General features: G+C 38.5%; 1 protein-coding gene across 9 annotated transcripts in view; it reads left to right on the forward strand.

Moving 5' to 3' along the window:
• LOC123517689 (calcium-binding mitochondrial carrier protein SCaMC-3-like) overlaps positions 1-17,941 on the forward strand; it is a 36,184-nt gene extending 18,243 nt beyond the window's left edge. For 3 of the 9 annotated variants that reach the window (XM_045278032.1, XM_045278038.1, XM_045278040.1), the window contains 6 exons: positions 4,383-4,494; positions 4,814-4,819; positions 4,923-5,081; positions 5,273-5,539; positions 5,721-6,036; positions 6,375-6,851. In XM_045278032.1, the coding sequence (XP_045133967.1) occupies positions 4,383-4,494; positions 4,814-4,819; positions 4,923-5,081; positions 5,273-5,539; positions 5,721-6,036; positions 6,375-6,568 (1,054 nt within the window). In that variant the 3' untranslated portion in view covers positions 6,569-6,851. Of the gene's footprint in view, positions 1-4,382; positions 4,495-4,813; positions 4,820-4,922; positions 5,082-5,272; positions 5,540-5,720; positions 6,037-6,374; positions 6,852-14,744; positions 14,890-15,066 lie in introns of those variants that run through there. The other 6 variants (XM_045278037.1, XM_045278039.1, XM_045278041.1 and 3 more) reach the window with 4 other exon arrangements.
• Positions 17,942-18,474: the final 533 nt, after the last annotated feature.

Raw genomic sequence — 18,474 nt, forward strand, 5'->3', positions numbered from 1 at the left:
GATGAAAGGGAGAATTTCCGCTGGTATAGACTCAGTACAGGGATGAATTAAATTAGTGTTGCTTTCTAGTGGGTGACATATGTTGGGTGAGTGACTGATGGCAAAGGCAACGCAGTAATGGGAGCCTGAATGAAGTTCTTTGGCTACAAGCATAGACGAAGGGGGAAGACTTGGGTAATTTTAATCTGGTATTCTGTTGGTGTTGAATTAAGTGTTAGTTTAAGATGATCAGTTTATAATTTAAATATATGCTACTACTACTACTACTACTACTACTACTACTACTACTACTACTACTACTACTACTACTACTACTACTACTACTACTAAACAACAACACTACGCTGGCAGGTTATCGTGGACGTTGCGTAACATTCCAACTCGTGCTCTGAGACAAAACGCTGACAAATAGCCTCGAAGTGTTAAGCCTTGGCGGAGTAGAGGCGGGGATCGAGCGAGGGATGAACAAAGGCGTGCCCTGTAATTAAAGTACTCGAATCGTAATGGTGATTGTTTAATGGCCTGTTATTATAATCAGAGGAGGAGTTAGAACCATAAATGTGTTGCTTGAAGTATGGTAGCTGTGTTTGTGCTGAGATGTAGTTAAAATTGTTATTGTATTTATAATAGCTTGAGCACACACATACACGCTCTCTCTCTCTCTCTCTCTCTCTCTCTCTCTCTCTCTCTCTCTCTCTCTCTCTCTCTCTCTCTCTCTCTCTCTCTCTCTCGTCCTAACCCATTTCATTGACAGCAAATCAGTACTTTCATCAAATCTTTGGGAACATTATCGGTTTATCGGTTGTGACATTTCATCACGATAGTTTAGCATATAGACACAGTGAAGTGCTAGTTGACTCGCATTAAGCAGCTTTTGACACACTAAAACTTCACATTCATGCAACATATTTCATTTACGTATCTAATCTTTTCCTATAACTAATATCCGGTGTACTAGCCATGTTCTTGATTAATCCCTTCAGGACTAGGACGCATTTTTTACCATGAGTTTGAGGTATGATTGGACGATTTTATTAACATTAGGAAGGGTCTGTGGAGGTCACAAGATTAATGGTAAGAGTCTTCACTATTTTAATCCCCTATATAAGCATCTGAAGCTGTATAAAATCATCAAATAGTAAACAATGAATATGTAAACATGTCATGGTACAGAGGGGGTTAAGTTTCCTCTCATTTGCGACTCTATTAGTGAAGCAGTTATCATCTGTCTCCCTTCACTTGACAATTGACAGAAATCATAATAAGCTTACCCCTTTCTCATACTTTTGTTCAGCTTCTCCCTAGCACTTGTCTCTGGGGCCACTTACCATGTTCTTCCTTTTAAGTGTGTGTCTCATTTGCGAGCGCATTAGTGAAGCAGTTCTTGTCCGTCTCCTCTCACATGATAGCTCTCATAGGAAGCCTGTTAGTATATGCCAGAGATGCTTGTATAGATGAAGGTAGCTAGGGATTGGTGGCTCTATCTCTTAGGGGGAGGAGTGGTGGTTCTATCGAGGTAATTAATGGGGCACCTCCAGCGATCGAGCAGTAATAATGATCGCGAGGGTCCAAGTTGACTCTTCCCGACCTTGACTCTTCGTCCACTCAGGCACAACATCAGATCTTTTGCACGTGCTTTTGCGATCATAGGACTGTTGGCGTAGGTACTTCATTTATCAGTGTTATCTATCTATTTATTGGTCTGTCTGTATTTCTCTGTCTATCCATTCATCCGACCAAACACACACACACACATACACACACACACACACACACACACACACACACACACACACACACACACACACACACACACACACACACACACACTTCCGAGCGTTGGGGAGGGCGAGGCTGCAGCGTCACCCACACCTATGCCACCTGCTCCCCCGCGACACACCTTGTGCTCGGTCAGTGCCACGCGACACCAAATAAGATGATGCCCCTCAAGGCACCACGCACGCACCGGTACCGCCTCAGTGCGATCCCCGCCATGGTGCGAGCAGTTCACCAATAGATAATTTTCCCTTGTCTAGCCGTAAACTTCTCCCCCTACTACTACTACTACTACTACTACTACTACTACTACTACTACTACTACTACTACTACTACTACTACTGCTGCTGCTACACACTCGCACCTAGTCGAAACTTTACAATAACAAGATAAGGAAGTTTACGTCTATGTCTTCCTCTCCCTTGCCTCGTATTCTCATAACACCTGATATGTTTTTCTTACTGGCTTGCTTTCAAGGGTCAAAAAGGTGATGAGTCTGGTTCTGGTGAAGCTTTTCCCCATTTGGGTTCCAGAATCCTTCCGAATCTACTTTAAAAATCAGAAACATTGCCCTGAAAACAGTAGTGATTTTTTTTTTATATACATACTATAATAAGGAGATTTGAAGACATTTATCCCGTTTTGCTAACTCTGACCTGCAAGGGGACTGGCAACTTACTGGGCTTTTTATTTCCCTTTCATGTTCCCCTATGACAGCTTTCCCCCCTCTTACTTAAAGAAAAAATCTATATTAGAGTCTAGCCATTGAAACTAGTTAAGATCTGATGTAGGAATGTTTGAATAATCCGAATTCTTTCCTCCATTTCCTATGATAAGCATGTTTACGTTCTTCGCTTTCATTTCCTATATACAAAGAATGTCCAGCATGACTGCTCGACATTGAAGTCTTGTAATAAGGTCTCTGTTCAGCTCGATGCCTTGAACTCAAAAGATATATTTTCCTGGAGGTGGACATAGTGTTTAAGTTCTTGGAGCTTGGTGGGGGAGAGGAGGATGATAAACACTTGTCAAATGAGAGAGAGAGAGAGAGAGAGAGAGAGAGAGAGAGAGAGTTGCCTATCGATGTTTTTCTCTTATTATTATCAGCTATTTTATTACTGTTTGTTGTGCAGATTTACTTCCGTGCTTACACAGAAGTTGCTGATTCGGATTATAGTCTTTACAAAGCTGGTTTCTCCTTTCAAAATTCTCTCTCTCTCTCTCTCTCTCTCTCTCTCTCTCTCTCTCTCTCTCTCTCTCTCTCTCTCTCTCTCTCTCTCTCACACACACACACACACACACACACACACACACACACACATGTAGGGAATCATTAGACTTTCGATTATCAAGATTACTGAAAAAAAAAAGTGACAGATTTTCAATGATGTTTGTATGATGAGAGAGAGAGAGAGAGAGAGAGAGAGAGAGAGAGAGAGATACTAGAAGTGGGCAAATCATCTCGTGGCCTTTGAAAGTAGTCGTGGTGAGGGCCAACCATTTCTGAAACGGCATTTGAAACACTATTACACTGCAGTCTTTGCAATGTCTATGCCCCTTCACCTTACTGCCGTCTTCCAATGGTATCAGTCTTTTGGAGCACAGCGTTATATACCTGTTATTAGCGCCTGTTATTTCTGATGGCGTTTAGTAATGATGACGGAATGTGTTGCCAACTATCCTTGTCAGTCGGCACTCGTCAGACTCAGCGGCTGGTGTATGGGTTGGGGACGCCAGATTCAGTTATCTACATATATATTTTACTTCATTGCACGTGAGTTCTGTCAGTCTGCTGTTATGATACTCGCATACACAAAAGCAGTGCATAATTTATTTTTTTACTGCTGTGATTGTGTATTCTGACCATATACACAAACATGGTCTCCCATAAAAGAGGCGTAGTAGACATTAAAGTTAGTGAGTTATTTGTTACCGCGTGTACTACAATTCTCCGGGGATTTGTATACTACATGAAGTATTGCATATTTCAGTCATTGTTTATTCTGTTCAGATACAAACTTAAACTCATTCATAAAGGAGGCAATTAGGAATGGAAATAATATATTCAGATTTCTCACTCCATCCATCTTTTCTCTATGGCGCGTGAAGTAATTCCAATCTGTGGTGAAGAGCGCTCCCATTAAGCCTTGCCTACAAAAATACAAGCAGTAAAATCACCTTTAATCTTTATTAAACACTTCAAGTTTTAGAGGCAGGCTGAGGCACAGAAGGATGGAAAGGAAGGTGTTGGCGGGCCGGGGCAGAATGCGGTGGTGGTTCCTCGAGTCAGGACTGTTAGCTGATACATGGAAGATAAGGCCTAGAGGGTGGAGAGGAGAAAGCAGTGTAGGGGTGCTTGGGTGGCTACGGTCTCAAGTGTTCTCCCAGATCTGGTCGGAGCTTCCAAACTAATGCATTTGTGTTTTGTTTAAACCTTACATTAATTTTGATAGTGAAAATATTAATACACATAACTGTATAGTACTGTACAGTGTACAGTTTTTTTTTCAGCATCACTATTTACGGTGTGTGTGTGTGTGTGTGTGTGTGTGTGTGTACACATTGATGTGGTCATGCAAGTGTGTAATGTCTGCATCAATTCCAGAATGGACAAAGATGGCACTCTGGACATCAGCTTTGATGAATGGAGGGACTATCTCCTATTCCATCCGTCTGCCAATCTTCACGACATCATCCAATATTGGAGACATGCTACAGTAGGTGTCACCTCTCTCTCTTCTCTTCTCTCCTCTCTCTCTCTCTCTCTCTCTCTCTCTCTCTCTCTCTCTCTCTCTCTCTCTCTCTCTCTCTCTCTCTCTCTCTCTCTCTCTCTCAGTAATGTGCCAAGTCTAAGATTAATGCCCCAGTCAGTGAAGGAGAACTGTTGATATGTAGGTTCCCTTAGTGGTGTGAAATAATGATTTACACTGGTTGAATTTGAAAAATGTGCATGATAACTGTGTAACTCAAGTCACATTGTGCAACCATATCCACTTGTTTAATCATTAATTTTTCTGTTTCATGCTCTCCCCAAAGAGGATGGTACTGGCTGGGGTGTAGGTCTGTACAATTATTAGGTATGCTTAGAAAGAAGGGTTTATGGTACATATATAAAACTAACAGAACTTTTCCTTTCACTCCATAGAACCTTGACATAGGAGAGGACCTATCAGTCCCAGATGACTTCTCTTTGGAGGAATGGCTGTCTGGGAAGTGGTGGAGACATCTGGTAGCTGGTGGGGTGGCTGGAATGGTCTCCAGAACCTGCACTGCACCTCTTGACCGGCTCAAAGTCTATCTGCAGGTAAGACACCAACCCAGATTGTCTCTTCATCACCTCTCTGTGCCTTGATTGTGTGTGTTGAGGATTATTATTGACCGAAATGTAATGGTGAGAGGAAACTTCCACAACTACTTACTTTACTGTACTCTCCAAGCTGGTGCCTGATATTAGCGAGCTGATGCATGTGACAGTACATTTGTTTTGATGTGCAGGTTCATGGCAGCAAACACTCCAGTTTGGTGTCCTGCTTCAAGTACTTCTTGAAGGAGGGAGGCATCAAGTCCCTGTGGCGTGGCAATGGCATCAACGTCCTCAAGATTGCGCCAGAGTCTGCCATCAAGTTTGCAGCGTATGAACAGGCCAAGCGCATGGTCCTGCAGTTTGGGGGAAGGAAGGAGCGGGAGCTGACCATTTTTGAGCGTTTTGTAGCAGGGTCCTTTGCTGGTGGGATTTCTCAGTCTACAATATATCCTCTCGAAGTAGGTTGTTAGTAACATGTATGTGTCCAGTTTTGCTTGTAGGTAACGAGTGAAGTACAGTAGTAGTTTGCAGCCAACACTACAATGAATATACCTACCTCAATTAGGGTTATCTTTGTGATGAAAACAATAGCATGAAAAACTGACCTGTACTCATTTTGAATACTCTACATCTTTTCAGGTTCTCAAAACAAGATTAACCTTAAGAAAAACAGGCCAGTATAAAAATGCAGTTGATGCTGCCAAAAAGATTTACAAGAATGAAGGTTTGAGATCATTCTACAGAGGGTACATACCAAATCTCCTTGGAATCATACCATACGCTGGCATCGATCTGGCAATATATGAGACTCTAAAGAAGACATACATCGAGCACCATGCTGGTGATGTTAACCCTTCAGTGTTTGTTATCACAGCCTGTGGAGCAATGTCATCATCTTGCGGCCAGATTGCATCATACCCCCTCGCTCTTGTGCGAACCAGACTACAGGCTCAGGGTGGGTCATATCCTCTCTTTGCTCTCTTGTTAATGTCTTGCAGCTTTATTATCAAACTTGATATATGTATCATTAACATTCATTTGTACTGTCATAGTTATCAATTGAAATTACCCAGAAAACTTGGAATTGACAGGCAAGTTGCACATTACATAATCTAGTTTGGTACGTTACATTATTTGCTTATCATCAAAAATTATTGTCATTATTAAGCCTCATCTTCATCATTAGGTATCTAGTGAAAGGATCTACATATAGAGCAAGGAATGTAGAGGCTTCAATAAATATTGTAACATCATCTCATTTTTGCATTGCTTTCACAAGGTTTTGTGTTACAGTGATAGCTCCGGGCGTGGTGCACTCTGTTCCGGTCACCATGGTGGGATTGTTCAAGCACATCTTTGCCACTGAGGGCTTGGTGGGGCTGTATCGAGGCATTACTCCAAACTTCATGAAGGTGGCGCCCGCTGTCAGCATTTCTTATGTGGTCTATGAAAAGTGTCGACAAGCATTAGGGGTTTCCATGACATGAGGTAAATCAGTTATTATGCATTATTGCCATATTAATGCTACCTATGTAATTTATTTTCCCTTTCATTTGTAGATATGTTTTTGAATTGGTAATGTGTTGAATTTTGCCATTGTAAAGTGGGGGGAGTGTGGAAAATGGCGAGTGCTGCCTCCTGCCAGTCACCTTACGTGTGTAAATACTGTGTAGCTTGTATTGAAATTGTACTCCTGATTGATACTTTCCATTACAGTAGGCTTCCTTTAGTAATGAAATTTCAGAGTTTCTATTAAAAACTAAGGCCTTTGATAAGATTATGCAATATTTTTAGTGTAAAACAATCCTTCATCATAATGCACTATTATACTAACATAATTATTATGGTGCAATATAATAGTTTTTACTGAATTTTCTCCTGAATGAGTGGTTGATGTACAAGTGATGCCATGTGTTATGTGTGTGCTTAGTGCGTGAGGTGCATGTAGCTGGTGACCGGCGAATGAATGCTTCTCTTTGCCATGTGATAATTGACTCTACTACTCAACTCTTTACCTTCGTGTTATTAATGGAACAAAATAGTTGTGACAGTGTCAGGTGGAGTCCCACCCCTCATTGGACAGAGAACTATTATATAACAGTTATTCTTCCTTGTTACATAGTGTTCTCTATCCATAGTCTTTAATGGGCTGTGGAATTTTTCATGTTATCAGCTTTGTACATTTAATCACATTTCATCTAATCTTTTCAAACTCAAATATACTAATATATGCAAGCGTAGGAATTTACACTATTGCTTGTATTCAGTGATAATAGGTAGATGACAATGCACAGCTTGTATCTCTGTTGCTGTGAAATGGTTGTTGTAGTTGGCTCACTCTCCTTGCTAGCATGCCACGCCACTATAATGGAGGCCCTTTTGAGCTCCAGTCATTGTTTTCCCTCTCAATATCAACATGTGTCACTGACATGACAGCTATGTTTTACACTGGAATTTGTAGTTTTTTTCTCTTAGTTTTCAAGCAGAAAATATCCCAATTTTGTTTTTCTTCTCAGCAATATTACTCCCCTTCCAAACTGTATGGTCACTTCATGCATTTAAAATTTGACTGAAATGGAAGCATTTTGCTTCTTCAGAGAAAAGAAAGAGCCAATTGTGGCAAGTTTTGTAAGATTGTAACAAGTGAAAATTATTTTGCAGGTGACTCAGTGCCATTTTGTGTGTGTGTGTTTCACTGTTTGATCTGCTGCAGTCTCTGACGAGACAGCCAGACGTTATCCTACGGAACAAGCTCAGAGCTCATTATTTCCGATCTTCTGATAGACCTGAGACCAGGCACACACCACACGCTGGGACAATAAGGTCACAACTCCTCGTTTTACATCCCGTACCTACTCACTGCTAGGTGAACAGGGACTACACATGAAAGGAGACACACCCAAATATCTCCACCCGGCCGGGGAGATATTTGGGTGTGTCTCCTTTCACATGTAGCCCCTGTTCACCTAGCAGTGAGTAGGTACGGGATGTAAAACGAGGAGTTGTGACCTTGTTGTCCCGGTGTGTGCCTGGTCTCAGGCCTATCCGAAGATCGAAAATAATGAGCTCTGAGCTCGTTCCGTAGGGTAACGTCTGGCTGTCTCGTCAGAGACTGCAGCAGATCAAACAGTGAAACACACACACACAAAATGGCACTGAGTCACCTGCAAAATAATTTCTACTTGTTACAATCTTACAAAACTTGCCACAATTGGCTCTTTCTTTTCTCTGAAGAAGCAAAATGCTTCCATTTCAGTCAAATTTTAAATGCATGAAGGGACCATACAGTTTGGAAGGGGAGTAATATTGCTGAGAAGAAAAACATAAAATTGGGATATTTTGTGTGTGTGTGCGCTTATCAGAGAGAGAGAGAGAGAGAGAGAGAGAGAGAGAGGCAGGCATCACTGTTATTCTTGGCTAGATTTGTATTGTTGGGTGCAGCATTGCATCACAACAATAGTCCTGCATCCATTCAGGCATTCCAGTGAAGATTATGAAGTTTTTGGGTCCCGAGAGTCAGTGTTTAGGTACGTTGTACTTTTCTAGCCGGACTGGAAGAGATTTTAAATAGTAAGTTTCACATGTGAAATATCCTTGTAGGAGATTGCTAGCTTTCATTTTCATTTTCCATAATATAATTTTTATATTTTGAGAATTGCCATAACAGGTATTTGAATGGACAAACAGTTTATCTTTATGTTGTATGAAGCATTGTTTTTTTATGTAGCTTACACATTTCTTCGGAAGGATGCTTTTGTGAAATTATCATGGCCATTCATTATCATACATATATTTTGTTGTCACATGAAGCATTGAGTGTAACACATGGACAGGTGCCAAGTCACAGTATAAGAAATATATTTCAGCTTTTGAATTGCTCTGGACTTTCAGAGCTTTTTGTAGTCAGCTGTTTTATCCTCAAGAGAAAATAGTTTCCATTCAACACTGCATTAGTGATAAAGAAAATTATTTTAGTTTATAGTAGAAATCTGGATGCAGGTACTGAGACAAGCCAGGAAGGTAACACTTGTCCATGTGTGACATTCAGTGTCTCTTATGGTGTGCCTGGAAGTTGAGTGTTCACTGTAATGCTAATGTTTAATACCAAAGAGAATCATAATCAGCTTCATGTACGTACATTTTGGATTTCTTTGAAAGAGCTTGGTCAGTTTTGTCTGTTTTGAGGAGACATCAGTTGATGGTGTATGCAAAGTGTGACAGTGGCAGCATTGCAAGATGTGCAGCACAACTCACGTCAGGTGGAAATTTTCACTGAAATGAAAGGGATATAATTGATTTAGGTTATTCTAAATATTCACTTGTACAATTTGTATTTATTTTTTTTTGTCTTATTTTCCCATTGATTTCCTCCTGTTATTTTCACTTCAGCTTCTTTGCTTCATTGTACATATTACATTTTTTTTATTGTTCATGTCATAAGATCAAGACATTACTGGAACTTAATTGGCCTATCCTTATGGAAATATTTGTTTTGTTCTGCTTCTTTGGGGATGGCAACTAAATAAACCTTCTTTTCCATCCACTGATCTTCATTGCATGTTGCATTGCTTGAAAGCCCCACCAGTTATAATAAATCTTTAAATATTCATCCTTTTTGTGGTCAAGACAACACAAAACCCTAAATCCACATCACCACTGTCTGTCCGTCTATCCAGTGCTTGTGTGTTGGCACATACAACACATCCTAATCCACACCCCGCCCAGATTGGAACCAATATAAACGCTTCTCTCACACACCATGCATTAATTACAAAACATATATATATATTTTTTTTTTCTTTATTCTTGGAGAATGAGAAGTTGCAAGCCAATGATTGCAGAGTTCATGTTCTACTGTACATACATTTTTGTGCCATTTTCTTATGATGCATTCTCATTTTATGGTGACAGTCTTTAGTGAATCAGTGGTTACAGTTAAAGTTTTGGTGTTTAGAAGCAGCTTACTTATTAAAAAGTGTAACTCACTTGGAAGAACTGTTTCCATTTTCAAAGTATTTATTTATATTTTATAGGTGTGACTTATATTAACAACCATGGTTAGAACTTTAATGATGATAACTTATGTTAGATGTGAAAAAAAATCTAAAGGAGAAATCAGTAAAATTATTTTGTATTTTTATCTATTTTCTTCTATATAATTGGGTCTTTCTCACACATGCTGGACATCATCACAAAGCAGAACAAAGGAATCAAACAAGTGAAAAGTAAAAAAAAAAAAAAAAAAAAAAAAAAAAGCAAATAAATATTAAATGAAATATTAAATTTATTGCTATAACCTTAGACACCTTATAACTCGTATCCGTCTGTCTAGAGGAAACATTTTCTACAGGATATTTGTTCTCCCAGCTGCATCCTGCTCAGCTATTTACTGCATCACTTGATTGCTTAGTACTCATTTTTTAAAGTGGAGGATGAAGCAATAGAAATATTCACAAAGATTACTTGTCTTGCAGCAGAGTCGTGGAGGCTGATGAATGAGAAGTTATTTACAATATTACAACAGTAACACAGTGGAGAAGATAAACATTAGTTTTGAACTCCATTTTAACAACTAACTTGTTTTATTGTTATGAAATCCAGATTGGCTCCAACATTAAGTTCAAATGACTTCTACTTCAACTTGCTAACTTGATATTTAAAGATTTCAGCCGTGAATAATGCGAACTATGATTGCCACAATGCATAAGAAAAATGGATTTGTTCAGTTGGAGATCAGTGAGAGCAGCATTAAAAAAAAATGTTGAGTTGTGAATTATATGAATGAATCGTCCTTGTGTAGCTCCATCATTGTTATGTAAATTACACAATCCCCACGTACTTCATGTAGGTCCTTAAGCTGAATGGTTCGACATTAAGTCTACTTCAGTAATGTTTGTTTTATATAGCAATTGGTGTTATGGACAAGTATGTAAAGTATTAAGAATGTTGAACTGTGATAATATTCTAAAATCTAGCAAGTCATTATTTAGGAGTTTAGGGAAGGGTGCTAAATGCCTGCAAAGGGCATCAGAATTGAGTTTTGTGTGGTACTGTAGCTTTTACTTCACTTAATGAACACTTTCACTTCCTTGGCCTTGAATAGTTCTTGTTTGTTGTAAGACATTTGATATGAAACTCAGAAAAGGATAAGCCAGAACTGAGCCTTGAGAGATGAACAAAAGTATGTCATACATTGCTGGGGGTTTGCACTGTAGCACAGCACATGTGCAATGTTAGCACTAGCAAATAGATCCTAAGTGACTACCATTGTTTCTGAACATGTATTTGCTATCACAGTATTGTGTTTCCCTTCCTTGGAGTTTTGATATCATAGTATGAGACCAAGAGATCTAGCAATAGGAAGACATAGATGACAATCCTATTTCTTGTCCAAGTTGTTTATTCACTGTAGCTCATCACAGTAGCAGCAGCATTTGCTACAGAACACCGATGGATTGATCTTATGGTAACAATCTATGAGAGGCAAATAAAGAATTTGGAAGTGACTTGTATCTGAACACTGATATGGCAGATAAAACACAATCATGACTATGAAGTGATGAGCAATAGCATTGATGATGCAAATGAAAGTTTATGTGCTTTTCTTGCTGAGTTATTTACCATTATTTATTTATCCTTGTTGTATCAATAAATATTTTACTCAAATTATCAATGAATCATTTCAATAGCAGAAGCTATGAGTTTAACAAGAGTATGAATTTCTGAGAATTAAAGCACATTTTATTTACTTCATACATAGTATTCTCAAATATGAGTGACTGGGTCCCAAGAAAGCTTATTTAATCAAACAGGAGGCATTAAAAGCACATTAGCTTAATTCTTCATGTAAATGGAAAAGTTAAGTAAGATAAAAAAAAATCAAAAGAGCATCATGATACATACAAATACTACTCGAAGGTTGTAATACATGTGGCAGCTCAGGTTTTACTTCTGTGTGAATGTAAAGCAACACTGGCACCTAAGCTTATTACTCTTGAGTGGTATGACTCTGAATCACATAATTGGAATCCACACTTATGTAAATAAGTACCTTGTGCAGATCCCCTCTATATGAGATAGGAATAATAACAGAGGACAGATGTCTTAGTCCTCTTGATGTATTGTTCATCCCTTTAAGTCGCCTTTTACAAAGTATGGGAAATACAGTAGCAGTATTTTTCCAACCCAGTGGTGTACTTCCATGCCAGATAATGCATTTAAAAATAACTTGCTTATAGTGATATTTATAAACATGTTTCTAAGAATCACCACTGAATAATAAAACAAGACAATATTGCATGAGAGTGCTTCACACCAGTATCCATTTAGCAGTAGTTCAATTTTTCTTTTGCATTGCTTAAATTATTTCCTTGACTAAATAAGGATTGGCTATCACTCCTGCAGTACCTGATCCATTTTGTAAGGGTATATGATTGTGTGTAGGCTTACATGGATGCATTTCATGAATGTTATCAATGGATGTAGACACACAAAAGAAGCAGGTACCATATGAGGGACAGATTTTGACAAGATGTATTAAAGCAACCCAACTTCTTATCAGTTTCTTCAGAGAGTATATTTCCTCTCACTGACATGAGCTGTTAGAAGTATGAGTAGAGACCACATACTGACTGTACTCAGCCAGACAAAAGCAACAGGTTAGAATGCTTTCAAATATTTATGCATAATGGAGGATCACGGTGGTTTGCATTGAATTTCTGTATTATGTTGTATTGTTTTGATTGTTTCGTGTCACCACTTTTAAATTCTAATTTTCATTATTATTATTTATCTATTTTTTTTTATTTTTTTATTCTGTTTACTTTTAGGAAATGGTGTTGACCATTTCTTTTCTTATGTTAAAAGCATGTGCAGACACACACACACACACACACACACACACACACACACACACACACACACACACACACACACACACACCATGTAGTGTAGTAGTTAGCACGCTCGACTCACAATCAAGAGGGCCGGGTTCGAGTCCCGGGAAGCGGCGAGGCAAATGGGCAAGCCTCTTAATGTGTGGCCCCTGTTCACCTAGCAGTAAATAAATAGGTACGGGATGTAACTCGAGGGGTTGCAGCCTCGCTTTCCCGGTGTGTGGAGTGTGTTGTGGTCTCAGTCCTACCTGAAGATCGGTCTATGAGCTCACTTCGTAATGGTGAAGACTGGCTGGATGACCAGCAGGCGACCGAGGTGAATTACACACATTCACCTGGCAGGTCATGGTTAGTGCCCAGCTCAAATCACTAAGGTCTTCACAGATGAGTGAGGTGAGCAGTTATTTTCCTTCTCCAGGAAGAGAAGAGGGTGTGTAGTGTGTGAGAAAACAGTGTGAGCTCTTTAGTTCTGAATGGCAGTCACAAGTCCAGCACACGATCCTGATATGCCTGACACGGGAGAATAGTAGTCATTGGTTTATTTACATTAAGTTACACACAGGAGAAAAGAATTGTTAGCCTTTCACTCCTGATAAGAGTCTAGCAAGGTCACAATTCAGTTTAAGTTCCACCTCTACTGTCTGTCAGGTGAAGAAAGATGACTGCTTGAAGGATCAGCCTAACTTGCCAGGGATTAAATGTAGATTACTCAGTCCTCTCAGTTGTGATCTGAGCAGCATGCAAATCTTTATTCTTTATAACTCTGAATGTATTTATTGTGAAAAGCATTTTAACTGTGTAATGTAGTATATTTCCTGCCTACTTTCTCCCACGCACTGCCTTAGTGATAATAGAGAATTATGTAGATTGACACATGCACTCTGAGGCATTACTGTAGTAAGTCCTCAAGCACAGATATGTGTTATTCAAGCATATTCATTATAATAATGTATTGTTCTAGGAAGTATCCATGTAATTACTTCATTGAAAATACTGGCTGGTAACACCAGACAATGGCATTTAAACTTTTTAAATAAATCTGTTAACTTCATAGAGATGTCATAAATTTTGTCTTCAACTATTCTTTTGTACCAGCAAGTCTGTTTGTGCTTTACTTTTTACCAGTTCCTTGTTGAGAATATTGTACTTTTTATATTATATGAGATGCAATCTTCAGTCAAATAGTCTCAAGTATTATGGATATTACTATGTAAATTATTGATTTTAGTTATTCATTTTTTTATTATTTTATTACAAATGAACTTCAGTATGTCAGTTTTAGAAAGAATTTCCTTAAGCTCTTTTGCACCAAAAAGATGAATGTGTTGGTAAGCAGAAAAGCTCTGAAATAAAGCCTCAGTAAAAGCTTTGGGGAAAAAAATAGTATTCTATCTGAATGATATACAGACAAATAACTTGCAACTATTGAAATGGCCAGGCATATCCAACAAAATAAGTTGTTTCAGAGATGAGGCACCACCACACACTATTTGGTCAGTGTGATGCATCAACACCTGCACCACACATTGCAATATTCAACTGGTCTAAATCTTTGAGACTTTCATCCATTTCTTTCTGTTTAGGAATCAGAAAATGAATGTATATTAGCAAAGTCAGCAGGCCATTCTTGACAGACATCATGGCCACAGTCATGAATGAACATTGCTTGAGGTGCGGGTTGTGATGGGCCAGCCAAGGCAGATTATTTAGAGGTTGCTTATTTGTGTCTTGTTTATGTTGACAGGCTTTATTTGTATCTTGTTTACAGACTGTAGCAGCAGAAGCAGGCAGGATTCTCCATAACCTATTAAGGGGATTAAACAGTATTCAATATATATATATATATATATATATATATATATATATATATATATATATATATATATATATATATATATATATATATATATATATAATCTTTCAAGTGTTGTTGAGAAATCTGTTGATCAAATAAAAATGAGCTAATAAGCTGAGTCTGATTAACATCCATTAGTTGCCAGCATAAATGGCAACATAGTAAATATATTCTGGTTATGCCTGAAAAAGAAGTAACAATTGTTGATTCTCTCTCTCTCTTTCTCTCTCTGAAGGGCAGCTGCTACAGCCGCCTTCCACCAGCAAGCAGTCGCGTTTCTCCCATAATACAAGACATAACACCACATTGTCCCGTAAACTTCCAGTCAGTCATAACATTGCCAAGCCACAGGGTAAGACACCGCCAAGCTCCACAGAAGTGACAGATTGTGTGTGTAACCTTCGTCACTAGACTGTAGTTGAAGTTGTAAGAGTTTTTATGGATATTTTTAAGGTTCTAGTGAGTCGGTGACAAATTAACAATATTTCTGCATTATAAACAGGGGAAACACTCTTGAGGATCCTGCTAATCACTTCTGTGGCCTTGGAAAACAGTCATGGTGAGAAGGCAGTGTTTTCAATGGTGCTTTTTAGGTTCTAGTGACAAATTAACAACATTTCTGTATTGTTAACAGGAGAAACACTCTTGGGAATCCAGCTAGTCATCTCTGGCCTTGGAAAACAGTTTTGGTGAGAGAGCAATGCATTTGTAAAGGTGTTTTTTTTTTAATTCTAGTGACAGATTAAGAAAATTTTTGCATTATTAACAGGAGAAACTCTCTTGGGAACTCGGTTAGTTATCTGTGTGGCCTTGGAATACAGTCGTGGAGAGAGAGAGAGAGAGAGAGAGAGAGAGAGAGAGAGAGAGAGAGAGAGAGAGAGAGAGAGAGAGAGAGAGAGAGAGAGAGAGCATGAAAGTTTCTGGAGACTGTACAAAGCCCCATAAAATCACAAATTTTCATACAATTTTTGGACTTCGTAAATTTTTGTACAAATTTTCAAGGCATTTTGGGACAATACAATTTTCAGACAATTTCCTACAAATTTTCAAGGCATTTTGGGACTTGATACAATTTTTTTTACCATTTTGGGACTTAGTACAATTTTATTTTACCATTTTGGGACTTGGTACAATTTTTTAAAGCATTTTTAGACTTGTACAATTTTAAAGCATTTTTGGGAAGTCAAGGAGACCTTTGAATTTAATACATATTTTGTTTGTTCAACAAACTTTACATGGGTATTGAGTGCAGACAGTGGATTGTCCTTTGTAGCACTATATGGTCATCTTCATAAACATAAAAAAATGCCTTTAGAAAATACAGACCTTCACTCAGGAGTCTCAAGGAGGGTTCACACATGACAAATGGGGTTTGGAACTGCCAGCTGATAAAAGTATCAGTGGACTTTGGTGCCTAACACTTTGAATACCCAGCCACAAATCAATACTGACACACGTCTTGTCTAGCCACTGGCTAGTGAGTTACCAACAGCATGTCCGGGACAACCTCTATACAGCACAAAAGCCTTCAGAGAAGGAGATTAGGCGAGATGGATGCTGTCGTGTGCAGGTCTCCATGCAAGTGTCTTTGTGCTCCACACCAATTGGTTATTTTTGCTAAAACTCTTACATAAAAGTGTCTATGGGGGTGATATCCCAAACAGATTAAGCACAATCATCAATTCCCATTGTGAGTATATATAACACATCATCTTAATATTTATAAAAAAGCTGAAACCTAGTTTTGCAAGATAAGTACATATTATCCTGCATTTTCACCTTCTTAAGCAAATGTTGTGAATTCATGTTTCTTTTGATAGTGTAAGGAAAGGAATGACTTGCACTGTTCCCGGCAAATTTTCAGTGAGGAATACTAATTATCAACTAGTATATTGATCAAAACAGGTCATCAGCCCTTCACCTCCAATGTGGCAATGCTCATGTCTGCTCCGTCGCTCAAGCCACTGACGTGTGCTAAAGTGTCTAATAAATGAGTTAATGGTGAACATTTCTCATTTCTTTCTCTACACCATGAAAAGTTATATTTACATAATTTAATTAAAAAACTTAAAAGTGCAGGATAATAATTTGTCCACACTGCAGAACTGTGCAAGTTGCAGGTACTCAGAGGTCTCATGACTGCATAAATATTAGATAGTAATATTACTGATAATGTGTTGTATGTGCTTGTGCTTACTCTAGTTGGGGTACCAGCCCCATAGACCCTTCTCATACACAAGTTTGAGCAAAAACAACTGAAGAGTGTAGAGCATGGACACTGGACAGCCACTTGCACACAACACTGCCAGCCAGCCACTACTTTCCAGCCACTATAGTGTGAGGGTATTCCAGTTGGAAGTGCTAATCACAAGCTTCCAGCAGCTAGTAATTCTAGACACAAATTGCCAGGTATGAACATACCTTAACACACAACCCAATAACTGCAATTAAAGTTCTAACAAACTTGAGAAGCTGACTATAGATGTAGTCAATCTAAGTACTATTCTCAACCAAAATATGTCTCAAAAATGAATATGAAGCCAATTACACACATTTCCTTCCTGAATGACATTTACACACAGGAATAAATACCAAACTTGCCTGCAACACCTACACAGAGACCTTGCATTAATGACTTTGAACTTCCATCTGTAGGAAGTGCAATGACTCATGTCTGGACCATTAAGCACAAAGTGAAAGGCTCTGAACACATTGAAGAAAACACACTAAGATGGAGGTGTGAGTGTGTGCAGGGAGAGATGGCTCAAGTAGTAAGGGACTGATAGACATGCAAGCTTTGAACTGACACGTCACTGACAAATTACTTTACTTAGAGGGCTGACAAAGACTATTTGAATTAAATCAGTGATTCCCAACCTGTGGTACGCATATCACTGATGGTATGCAAAGGGCTTCTGGGTGGTATATGAGCACTTTTAGGATCACTTATAATTTTTAGTTAAATTAAATTAATTTCTCAGAACAATGATTATTGCCTTACACAAGATAGTCTGGTATTGATCAGCAGGTGGAGAAGAAACAGATGCATCCCTTGCATTAGAGTGAGTTGTGTTAAGATAAGGTACTTGTGAATAAATTGATATTTGCTGGAACTGAGTTTTTCTGAAACCAGGTGGTACACAGGATTGTACAGGATCTCCAAGTGGTACTCACTCAGGAAAAGTTTGAAAACCACTGAACTAGATGATGATAAACAAAGGCCAAGCCAAGAACTTTAAACAAATCTTCATAATGCAAGATCTCTTACATGTAACTTTTATACATTATAAATTTCATAAACTATTACTCCTTCTAGCTAAATGAATGAGTACATGAAAGTAAATGACTTGATGCACAAAGAGGTGAACACATGTCAACTCATGAAATCTTTGAATATGATGACATACAATCCTATGACTGAAACTATGTGCTCTACCATTTACATCTTTTGTGAAAAAGAAATCTTGAACCAATTATGCTGTGAAAGTTATACCATCCTCCATCCTCAGCTCTCTCTCTGCACTTGCCACAGATGTCTAGATGAAAACTTCAAATTAAGTAGCTAAGTGATTTATTCTATGCAGATGAAGGACAGACGAAATGTGCAGTATGATAGATTCACTAACTAACCTTACATAGCAAC

This window comes from Portunus trituberculatus, chromosome 42 (assembly GCF_017591435.1).
Source record: "Portunus trituberculatus isolate SZX2019 chromosome 42, ASM1759143v1, whole genome shotgun sequence".
NCBI classification, from domain to species: domain Eukaryota; kingdom Metazoa; phylum Arthropoda; class Malacostraca; order Decapoda; family Portunidae; genus Portunus; species Portunus trituberculatus.